Source organism: Chlorocebus sabaeus, chromosome 6 (assembly GCF_047675955.1).
Source record: "Chlorocebus sabaeus isolate Y175 chromosome 6, mChlSab1.0.hap1, whole genome shotgun sequence".
NCBI lineage: Eukaryota > Metazoa > Chordata > Mammalia > Primates > Cercopithecidae > Chlorocebus > Chlorocebus sabaeus.
Genome location: NC_132909.1, coordinates 6,642,959 through 6,654,025, shown reverse-complemented (window position 1 = coordinate 6,654,025; position 11,067 = coordinate 6,642,959). Strand labels below are relative to the sequence as shown.

The 11,067-nt window shown below is 47.6% G+C and overlaps 1 protein-coding gene across 6 annotated transcripts; it reads right to left on the bottom strand.

Moving 5' to 3' along the window:
- Positions 1-208: 208 nt before the first annotated feature.
- On the bottom strand, positions 209-10,630 carry SIGLEC14 (sialic acid binding Ig like lectin 14). 6 transcript variants are annotated; one of them, XM_073016114.1, is made up of 10 exons: positions 10,368-10,626; positions 9,877-10,284; positions 9,402-9,680; positions 9,076-9,129; positions 7,373-7,630; positions 7,126-7,261; positions 5,734-7,002; positions 3,391-4,849; positions 3,202-3,286; positions 209-2,679 (listed from the first exon to the last, which is right to left on the bottom strand). In XM_073016114.1, exons 1-7 carry the CDS (start codon positions 10,552-10,554, stop codon positions 6,960-6,962), a joined length of 1,365 nt encoding a protein of 454 aa, XP_072872215.1. In that variant the 5' UTR covers positions 10,555-10,626; the 3' UTR covers positions 209-2,679; positions 3,202-3,286; positions 3,391-4,849; positions 5,734-6,959. The 6 variants fall into 6 exon arrangements, with proteins under 6 accessions (XP_072872215.1, XP_072872214.1, XP_007995994.3 ...); XM_073016113.1 differs by having other exon boundaries at positions 209-3,286; positions 3,391-3,490; positions 4,729-4,849; XM_007997803.3 differs by having other exon boundaries at positions 209-3,286; positions 5,734-5,804; positions 6,525-7,002.
- Positions 10,631-11,067: the final 437 nt, after the last annotated feature.

Sequence of the window (11,067 nt, the reverse complement as noted above, 5' to 3'; positions counted from 1 at the left end):
CTGGCACTCTCCTTATGACAGTGATTAACTGGAGATGAACAGGAACTGCCTCTTTTACTTTGCCACACTTTCTATTATGTACTGTGGTGGTCCAAGCTGTCTCTTCCAACAAAGTTACCCAAACAATAAAGAGGGGGAAGACATAGGATGGAAAAGATAAATTGTTTTGGTCCATTTGGGCTGCTATAACAAAATACCTTAGGCTGGGTGATTTATAAACAACAGAAATTTATTTTTCATAGTTCCGGAGGCTGGGAAGTCCAAGATCAAGGTGCCAGTGGATTCAGTGTCTGGAGAGAATTCTCTGCTTCCCATATAGTATCTTTTTGTGGTATCCTCCCATGGCAGAAGAGGAAAACACACTTCCTTCTATTTCTTTTATGAGGACACTAGTCCCATTCATGAGGATGGCACCTTTATGGGTCAATCACTTCCCAAAAGGCCCCAACCTCCCTTAATACCACCATCTTGAGGTTTAAGATTTCAACATACAAATTTTGGGAAGACACACATTTCTATTGTGGCATAAATAGAGTATATCAAGAGTGAAAGCATAAAGAAAAGAAGTAAATATTGCACTCTCTGCTACGTGCACTTAGAGAACTTAAAAGAAAAATACCTGAGGTGTATAAAATTTATATTCATGAAAAAGAATGAAGAAATTATAAAAGCAGCAACACATAAGCAGATATTCTCTTAGATGGAACCACAATAAGAAACTGATGACTGAACTGTCATGAGAAACTCACCGCCCTCCAAAGTGGAATGACATCTCCAAAAGGTTAAAAGAAAAATGCAAAGCTAGAATTCTACATTTTGGAAAATTATCCTTCAAAATGAAAGAGAAGGAGTAGTGCTTTTATTATGAAGGAGTAAGCTCCTAGCAGAGTAAACCCACCACAACAAAACAAAACAAACAAAAAACAATCCTTACAAGTTATAAGCTTTGAATGGGAAAAAAAAAATCTACTTGGAAAATGGGATAAAAGAAAATAGATGCTGGATGGGAGTCAAAATTTGGGGAAGGGGACCAACAAGGAATAAATAGCTCTATTCCAATGTTAGGCCAGAGCTACAATGTAGAAATGGGCTGCTAAAATTCTAATAGAACTTCCATCTTTCTGGACTGAGAAACAAGGGATGAAGCCAGGGCAATTAGGAACACTGAAACATGAGGTGAGAATTCTGGAAAGGAGAGAGCTAGGGGAAAGGAACTCCCGCTTCTGAGTATAAATGCTCCCATGTCTCTGACTGACCTAAGAACCATGTATGTGTAGGGCATACCACAAGCACTGCAGGTAAAGATGACAGAATTGCTATGAGACTTGAGCTGTCACCCATCACAGGCAAGGAATAGTCTGCAATTTGACTTGAACCAAATTATTTGCCTGCTTTAAAAAATACTCTTTAAAGTAATGTAACTTGTTGCAGAGTCTCCACAATGTAACCTTAAAAACATTTAGGATCCAATCCAAAGCTACTCTACATATGAAAACACGGGAACATAGGACCTACCTGAATGTAACAACACACAGAAAAGGGGAAAAGTGAAAGGCAATACACAGAGGCCAATGCTGAGATGACCAAGTGATAGAAACAACAGACCAGGACTTTAAAGCAGCTACTATAACTATGCTCAAGGAGATAAAGGAAAACAGTCATGACGAATAAAGACATAGGAAATCTAAGCGGTGATATAGAACATATTTGTTTTAAAAGAGCAAATGAAAATTTTGAAACTGAAAACTGCAATACAGTATCTCAAATTTTAAAGGAAATGGATAACTGAAGAAAGATCTAGTGAATGTGAAGATAGATCAATGAAAATTATTCAACCTGAAAAAAAAGAGAAAAAATATTAAAACTAATAGGAAACAGAGACTCAGGGACATGTGAGACAATACAAATACGTCTAACTATTTGTAATTGGAGTCCTGAATGAAGAGGAAAGACAGAATGGAACAGACAAAAATATTTGAATAAAATGTCCAAAACATCCTAAATTTGGTAGAGACATGAAAGAAACCAAAGATTTAAAGCAATCCCTCATAAAAGTAATATCCAGCCCCGACAAAATGGATGAAGAAGTACTCAGTCTCATTAGTAAGTGGGTAAACTTAAGTTCAAAACACTAGTAAAATACTATTACACACCCTCCAAATTGGAAAACTTTTAGATGTCTGAAGATGTCAGGTGCTGGTAAAGAGTGGAACACTGAAAGACAAAAATTGTTCCCATCACCATCTAAGAAATTGAAGATATTCATGTGCAATGAGGATGCTGCTCATCAGACCTGATGTCTGATCCTCTTGGCAAGTAGGCTGCCTGTGGGAGAGGAAGGAACTGGTTCTGGGTTAAGGGTAATTCCTGTGCAACTCTAGAGGTCCCTAGCTTCTCTTCCTTCTGGAGCCAGATTCATAGACAGAATCTCAGAGCAAAGAAGATATTTATTGTCTGAGTCCTGGGAGAGGGGATTGGAGGCCTAGGATGTGAGAAGTGGCAGGACAAGCAGTGGATCGGGATGGTAAAGAAATCTGAGCCTGAGGGCATTTGGGGCAGTGAGTCAGTGAGGCTGGGAAATCCTCTTGGTAACATCCCCAGTTGACTCCCTGTGTCCTGAGGAAGACAGGAGTTTATCCTGGCCTCCAAAGCTCTTCCCATCTTGGAGAGTCTCAGCATCTGCAGTGAACACAGAGCTGTGGTTGTAGGGGAGGGTCTGGACTCCCTAGGAATGAAAGAGCTATGCCAGCTGGTGTAGAACAAGGGAAGGCTATAGATTAGAAGAAAGTTGACTCCCAAAGAGATTTCTCACCCCAGCAAAGTTAGTACCCAAGGTCAGGAGCCCTGCTGCTGCCCCCTCAGAGACAGAGTAAAGATGTGGAAGTAGGGGAGGGACAGGGAGGAACTGGTGCCAAGATCAAATCTCCACCCACATTACTCAAAGCCCACCCAGGACCCAGGTGATCTGCAACCAGCTCCTAACATCTACCCCGCCCTGAGAGCGGGGGATGTGCTTCCAGCATGGGGCAGCTCCAGGATGTTCTGGTCTAAATGAACTTAACCAGATCCTTCCGGCCTTTTCCTGCTGCCCTGACCTAAGCTGAAAACCGAGGACTCTGCTGCTTAGTGACATGTCCATTCCGCAGCCAACAGGTTTTGCCTCTCCCAGGGCTTGGAGGTCCTGCGACGACAGTGACTCACAGGCCATGCTCAACAGTGTGGTTCTCTCTGCGGTTGCCTCAGCTCCAGGAAATGGCACCTGAACAGTTAGGCTGTTTCTGGTCTCCTGGAGAACCAAAGTGAAGGTGAGCATCAAAGTACAGGGCACCTCAGGCCCCCAGGTGGAGAGGATAGGTGTCATTCAAGAGAAATTGAGGGTCATGTTCTCACCACAGTTTCTGGCTGGTTACTCTCCATAGCATGAATAGCAGAGGGTCCTCTTGAAGCTGGGCTTTGATGCCTCCTCCAGTCCCCATCTTCTTGCTGTCTCCTTGAGAAGACTTGTACCTGTCAGTCTCACAGCAAGGCTCTTACGTCCCAGGGTACATCTCGTATGAGAACTCCAAGTACCTCTCAGTTCCACCTACTTCAATAACCTGAGAGATTCTAGTTCTCAGGGAACTGCTGATTTGAGGGTCTCTAAGAAGTTAGAATCAACTTGGACTTTATTTTGTATATTTGGATCTAGAGTCATTTATAACCACTAGAAAAAAAAGATTGAATTAGCTGCTCACGTTTATTAGAGGTTTGTCCCAGACCATTAGCTTAATTGCAGGCAGTCTTGGAATTCCAGGTGTAGGAGATGGCATGGAGTATGAGGTCACACAGACCCTCCTATTCCATGAAAGAATCTACACCTCTTCTACAGGAGAGACAGAGACCACCAGCAGCTCCAACTCAATCTCCACTTGCATTCCTCACCCCCATTCTCTGCCCCCCATTCCACTCAATAGTAAGAACTTATTGTCAAATGATAGTAAGAAAATATTAAAAATAATCAGATATGTGAAGTATACAACTGGTTACTTTCAACGAAGTGACAATAATGATGAAGATGATATAACAAAAGAAACTGTAAATCAGAAGACAATAGAGTGATATCTTTAACCTATCATCCAGATTTCCATACCCAGATAAAGAATTCTTCAAAAATTAAGTTAAAATAATATTTCATGTTAAAAAAAAAAAAAACTAACACAGTTGAACTCCAGTAGCCTTGCAGTATAAACAAAAGTAAGTTCTTCAGTCTAAAAAGAAATAATTTTTGATAGAAGTCCTGAATTTCATGAGCGAATCATAACCATGTAGGTAATTTTTAACAGTTGTCATTGTTGAAATCAAACTATAATGTTCTATGAAGTTGATAACATTTATAGGTGTAAAATATAGGATAATAACAAAAATGGTGGGAGGAATGGTATATGTATCTGAAGATATAGCTGTTCGTATTATTCAAGAGATAAAACTACTGATGCAAGAAAGATTGCAATATGTCAAGGATGCATAGTTTAATAACTAGGCAACTATAAAAGAAAGTAATAAAAGGTAAATAAAAATTAAGAGGAAAAGACCGGGCACAGTGGTTCATGCCTGTAATCCCAGTACTTTGGGAGGCCCAGGTGGGTGGATCATGAGGTCAGGAGTTCGTTAGAGACCAGCCTGACCAACATGGTGAAACCTTGTCTCTACTAAAAAATACAAAAATTAGCCAGGTGTGGTGGCACTCACCTGTAATCCCAGCTACTCAGGAGGCTGAGGCAGGAGAATCACTTGAACCTGGGAGGCGGAGATTGCAGTGAGCCAAGATCACGCCACTGCACTCCAACCTGGCAACAGAGCGTGACTCCATCTCAAAAAAAAAAAAAAAAAAAAAAAAAAAAAAAATGTGAATTTTATGGTATGCAAATTATATCTCAATAGAGCTGTTAAAAAAACCAAAGTCGATATGGTCAGTTACAGTGGCTCATGCCTGTAATCCCCAGTACTTTGGGATACTAAGGTGGAGGGCTCACTTGAGCCCAAGAATTCAAGGTTACCATGAGCTATGATTGCACCACTGCACACCAACCTGAGCTACAGAGCAAAACCTTGTCTCAGAAACAAAAAAATCACAGTAAATAAATTGAAACAGAATATGAAAATATGTTTGAATAATCCCAAAACAGGGCAGGAAAATGGTAGAAATAAATAAATAAAATAAATAATAAAAAAGAAAAATAGTAATAATAAAATGGTACACCTAAATTCAAGCATATCAATAATAACATTAAATGCAAATACTCTAAAAAATTTAGAGATTGCCAGAATGAGTTAAAATTAAAAGTGTGACCCACATATATGCTTTCTAAAATGTTCACCTCAAATATAATGAGGTGAGGCTAGGACTTAAAGGATGTGAAAATGCATACTATGCAAACAGTCAAAAGAAAACTGGAATGGCCATGTTAATAGCAGACAAAGTACACTTAAGAGCAAAGAAAATTACCAAGAACAAAAAGTGATGTTACATAATGTAAAACAGTTGATTCAGCCAACCGTGGTGGCTCATGCCTGTAATCCCAGCACTTTGGGAGGCCAAGGCAGGTGGGTCACCTGAAGTGAGGAGTTCATGACCAGCCTGGCTAACATGGTGAAACCTCGTCTCTACTAAGTACAAAAAAATTAGCCAGGTGTGGTGGTCCATGCCTGTAATCCGAGCTACTTGGGAGGCTGAGACAGGAGAATCGTTTGTACCTGGGAGGCGGAGTTTGCAGTGAGCCAAGATCGCGCCATTGCACTCCAGCCTGAGCAACAAGACAGAAACTCTGTCTCAAAAACAAAACAAAACAAAACAAAAGACATAATTTTTGTCTACAAACTCTCACAGAGGCATTAAAGAGTAAAATCAATTACGTTGTATTGTTTCATAAAAGTTTTACTTATTTTATAATAATTGTATTGTATAATAATCATAGTGAGGTAGAGTTTTAACTGGAAAACAAATGCTGCCTGTCTGTGTCTATATGGATAAGGAAGTTGAGGAGACCAGAAATTCAAGTGTTAAGAAGGTAACTTTTGGCGGCCAGGCACGGCGGCTCATGCCTGTAATCCCAGCACTTTGGAAGGCCAACGCAGTGGATTGCTTGAGGTCAGGAGTTCGAGACCAGCCTGGCCAACATGGTAAAACCCCATCTCCACTAACATACAAAAAAAAAATTGGTTGGGCACGGTGGCTCACGCCTGTAATCCCAGCACTCTGGGAGGCCAAGGCGGGTGGATCACGAGGTCAGAAGATTGAGACCATCCTGGCTAATACGGTGAAACCCTGTCTCTACTGAAAATACAAAAAATTAGCCAGGTGTGGTGGTGGGCGCCTGTAGTCCCAGCTACTCGGGAGGCTGAGGCAGGAGAATGGCGTGAACCCAGGAGGCAGAACTCGCAGTGAGCCGAGATCGCGCCACTGCACTCCAGCCTGGGTGACAGAGCAAGACTCCATCTCAGGAAAAAAAAAAAAAAAAAAAAAAACTGGGTGTGGTGGCAGGCACCTGTAATCCCAGCTACTAGGGAGGCTGAGGCAGGAGAATTGCTTGAACCCCAGATGTGGAGGTTGCAGTGAACGGAGGTTGTGTCGTTGCACACAGCCTGGGCAACAGAGCGAGACTCTGTCTGGAAAAAAAAAAAAAAAAGGTTAGTTTTGAGTATTGGGGGTATAAGACCGAAAGAACGTTCCCTTCACAGGGCTGGAGATGGAGGATGGAGAGGGAAGAGAAGGGGGGTTGGGGAGGGGATGGGGTGCAGATGGGGATGCAGGTGTGGTGGGGCAAGACTCACAAGCAGAGGGGGATAAACAGATGGGGTGTGGGGCAGAAAGGAAAAGAGGGGTGTCAGTGGGATGTCAGCCTCCAGAAAAGCTGACAGCGATGTTCTGCATCTGTCCCGCAGGGCTGGGTGTCCACACCTCGGTCTTGAGCAGGAGGCGCTCAGCCTGGCCTCTCAGCCCTACTCCCCTGGGGGCCTCCATACCTGCAGAGCCAACACAGGCCTCAGATCAGCACCAGCCACTTCAGTTCTGATTCCAGGTGGGGCAGGACAGCTCAGCCCCACCTGGAACTCAGGAGCTTTCTGGAGACAGGCAGGCCTGCTCACCTGGTATAGTAGATCCAGGTGAGGCCGTAGGTGAGGAGGAAGCCAGCCCCCATGAGAGCCCCCCTGATCAGGGTGAGGACGAGGGGCCAGGAGCCCTCCTGTTTCTCGGTTACACATATACAGGAAGAGGAACTTCCTGGGGGAAAGGAGAAGAAGGTAAGGTGTACTGTTCCCAGGCCTCAGTCCCTCCCACCAACCTGAATACCTCACCAGGCTGTCCACCCTCAGCACCTCTCCTGCAACTCACTCTGCACAGAAAGGATGAGAGACAGGTGCTGGGAGCCCAGCGGGTGCTGAACCCGGCAGGTGAATTCCCCTCCCTCTCTAGCCCCTATGTTGGGCAGCTCCAGGATCCCAGACACTGAGGTCTGGGAGGGATTCAGGGCTTTTCCGTCCCAGAACCAGCTCAGTGAGGCAGGGGGGTTGCTGTCAACTGTGCAGGTCAGGAACAGGGATTGGCCCTCCAGGATGGGCACCGACATGCCATTGCTCAGGATCCGCAGGGCTGGGAAAGAGATGCACAGCCAGGTGAGTGGAGCTGGGAGGCCTAATTCTCCCTCACTCCTCCCACTGAGCTGTAAGAAGAAAGACAAGACTGTGTGGTGAGTGCTGAGAATGGACTAGTCATGTGTGAAGGGGTGAGGACTTGGTGATCAGGTCAGGCTATCAGAAAGAAGGTCGCTGAGCTGAGAAAAGATGGATGAGGAGGAGTTCTCACGTTAAGGACAAGTGGATGGGCAGCTCAGGGGCAGATGCGCCAAGAACTGAGAGAAGAAGACGAGGAAGGAGGCTCCTATATCTGCAACCTGGCAGAGAGGACCTAGAGCTCCCAAGACACAATAATGGAGGTAGAGGAAGCAGGCTTAGATCTTTTGGAGCCTTGGGTGCCAGGCTGAGGGCCTTGGGCTTTATCCTGGAAAGCAGTAGGCGGCTGTGAGCAAGGGAAACAGAGTAAGCACTGGATCTAGAAAGATCCTGCTGGAGCCCAAGTAGGTCCCAGACTGAAGGGAAGTGGGATGGGAGGCAGGGAGGTTGGGAGGAGGCTGGGACAGTGGGCCAGGGTTGAGCACGAGACTTGAGCTGGGCCTGGAACCAAGGGGGTGAGGAGGGAAGTGATAATTAGTGAAGTAAACATATCAAGACTTGCGGACTCACGGAGCAGCTGATGAGAAAGGGTGCTGTCTAGAGCGATGTCCAGAACAGCTCTGGCATCAACAGGGAAGGAGGAGCTGAGAAGCATCCGAGGCAGGTGGCTAAATGTGCAGATCTGTGCCTCAGAGAAAGGGCTGGATATAAAGTTGTGGGAGGCATCAGGACAGGGTCAAGGAGAGATGGGATCACTCAGGAATGTGGAGGGGAAGAACAGGGTTCTGGGACAAAGCTATGGGAGGTGGGAAAGTCGAAGGCTCCCGAAAAGGATGATCAGATAGAGACGAAGCAGGGCGTGCATCAGAGGACATGGGGGCAGGCAGAAATTCAAGAAAAGGGAACAGCGTGTCCTGAGTACTGAAACTCATCGAGACAGAAAAGTGGAATGGTGACTGCCTGGCAGCAGGAGGGGGAAGTGGAAAGTGGCTGTTTAGTGGGTACAGAGTTTCAGTTTTGCAAGATAAAAGGAGCTCTGCAGTTTGGTTTTGCAACAATGTGAGCACACGTAACACTGCTGAACTGTACTCTTTAAAATGGCTGAGATGACAAATCCTGTGCTATGTGAATTTTCTCACAATGAAAAAATAAATTTGAAACAGGGAGCAGAGAAAAGGGACAAGCCAAAAGCAATACTAGGTTTGTTCATGCAAGATCTTAGTGACCGGGATTGGGGGGGCTGGGAGCCGGAGGGACCCAGACCCAGGGTCTTAGGGGTGAGGGAGGGTCTCCTCTCCCAGTGCTGAACCCTGAGCTGATAGAAGGCTCCCATCGCAGCCCCAGAGGGAAGAGGATCTTTCCTACCTGTGCCTGTGCCATTTCTAAAGAAGATGCTGATGGTGAGGTTCTGGGGAGCATCTGGGATAGAAAGATACAGCCCCAGCGTCAGAGGTGACAAGTGGGAGGGGCGTGGGCCTGGGAGGTACCCAAGGAGGGCCCACAGAAACCCACCAGGTGGGGATGGCTGTCCTTCCTGCACCGCACACGAATTTTCCCTGGTTATCATTCTCCTTCTCTCTCTCTCTCTTCTACACACATACACACACACACACACACACACACACACACACACACACACCCCTTACTCCCACTGCCCTTGGGGACCCAGCTGTGTCCCCAGCACCACTCACAGGAGACATTGAGCTGGACAGTTCTCTCCGTGGTCACCTGCGCTCCTTGGTGTTTCACATGACAGGTGAGGTTGGTGCCATGGTCCTCGGGCCTCGGGGTGAGGGTGAGCTCCGAGGACTGGGTGGTTTCTGGGTCCAGGGGGCTGAGGGCATCCCCCGTCCAGGAGAATGTGAGAGGTCGTCCCGCTTCACAGGATCGTGGAAGGCTGCAGCTCAGCCTTGTGAGGCGGCCGGACTCCAGAGGCTCCAGAATGTGGACGTCGGGTTTCTCAGTCAGGGCTGAGGAGGAGACAGGGAGATACCTGGGCCCCAGGGGCTTGAAGACGTACGGTGTGACCCCGAGAGTGGCCAGGCCTCAGGCCCCGACGTGCCCCAAGTCCTACACCTCCTCCAACCGCCCCTGCCCAGGTCCTGTCCCTGTTCTCATACGGGGGTCTCCACGTCCCAGGGTCCTCTCCAAGGGCCCCCGCCATACCTGTCACCTCCAAGTTCAGCTTATTCTGTGTGTAGGTATATTTTACATCCCTTCCTCTCTCCACGCGGAAGACATAGCTTCCCGTGTCCCCCATTCTGGCATCTCCGATGCTCAAGGAGCAGTTCTTCTTCCAGACATCCCCAAGGAGGCGGAATCGGCCCTGGGTCTCTGACTTCACTTTTCTGTTTAGGTTGTTGGTGGCCACAGGCTCAGCATAGTATGGGCTCTCCCCGCCCCGGAACCAGTAGACGTAGAGTGGGGGAGGGGAGTACCAGGAATTCCAGGGGTAAGAGAAGGAGCAGGGCACGAGGACGCACAGACCCTCCTGCACCGTCACTGACTTCTGCACTTGCAGCTCGTACTCTGGCTCCTCCTGCAGCTCGTACTCTGGCTCCTCCTGCAGGGACCCTACGGGGGCACAGAGGCTCAGCTGCAGTTCCAGCCCCACCTTCTCACCCCCGTACCTGTCCCTCCTCCCTCAGCTCACTCACCCCCCCACAGCAGGGGCAGCAGCAGCAGGGGCAGCATGTCTTCATCCGCCAGGGCCCCAGCCCGGTCCCAGGTCCCTCTGTCAGGGAAGGAAATGCCCCAAATGTGGGGTGGGGCTGAAGAAGCCCCGACAGGAAGCCGGTGGGTGAGTGAGAGCTGTGGCCGCGCACAGAAGGAGAACTTGGGCATCACGTGCTGTCGGGGTGAGGCCCGGGCTGGGAAGCCATCCTGCTCCCACCCGCACTGGACGCCGCAGGTGAAGATACTGAGGCCCCCCGAGGGGCTTGTCCAGACTTGTAAATCTAGACTCCTGAGGTCACCAGGTCCCATAGCTGCAGCACTTTCCTTATGCACCTTTGTCTACACAGGAAGAACACCACCTGGCCACCTCCCTGGGAGTCAGGGCCTCTGGACCCTCAGCGAGATGGGAGAATAAATTCTTTATGGCATGACAGGAGCTGTGGTGAGGGAAGCACGGGCTGGGGGTTTCAGGTGCGGAAGACTTTCCTCTTTCCAGAGGAACGGCGAGTTCTCAGGGACAAACACATCAGGTGGACATGACCGGGTCCTTAGCAGTCAAGAGAGATGTGGTCCCCACCACCCCTTGGATTTGGGTCCCTGATCTCATCATTGTCCTTGTCCCAGGCAGCGTCAGATCCCAGCCCTGGTGTTGACAGCCAGGTGAGGCTTGAGAGCCGGGCA

Coding starts and splice junctions, on each gene's coding strand:
- SIGLEC14 (XM_073016112.1), bottom strand. CDS start 10,554: ATGCCCAAGTTCTCCTTCTGTGCGCGGCCACAGCTCTCACTCACCCAC. Junction 7,631..9,075: donor TAGAAATGGCACAGGCACAG/GTAGGAAAGATC, acceptor TCTCTTTCCCAG/CCCTGCGGATCCTGAGCAAT. Junction 7,262..7,372: donor TCTCATCCTTTCTGTGCAGA/GTGAGTTGCAGG, acceptor CCTTTCCCCCAG/GAAGTTCCTCTTCCTGTATA.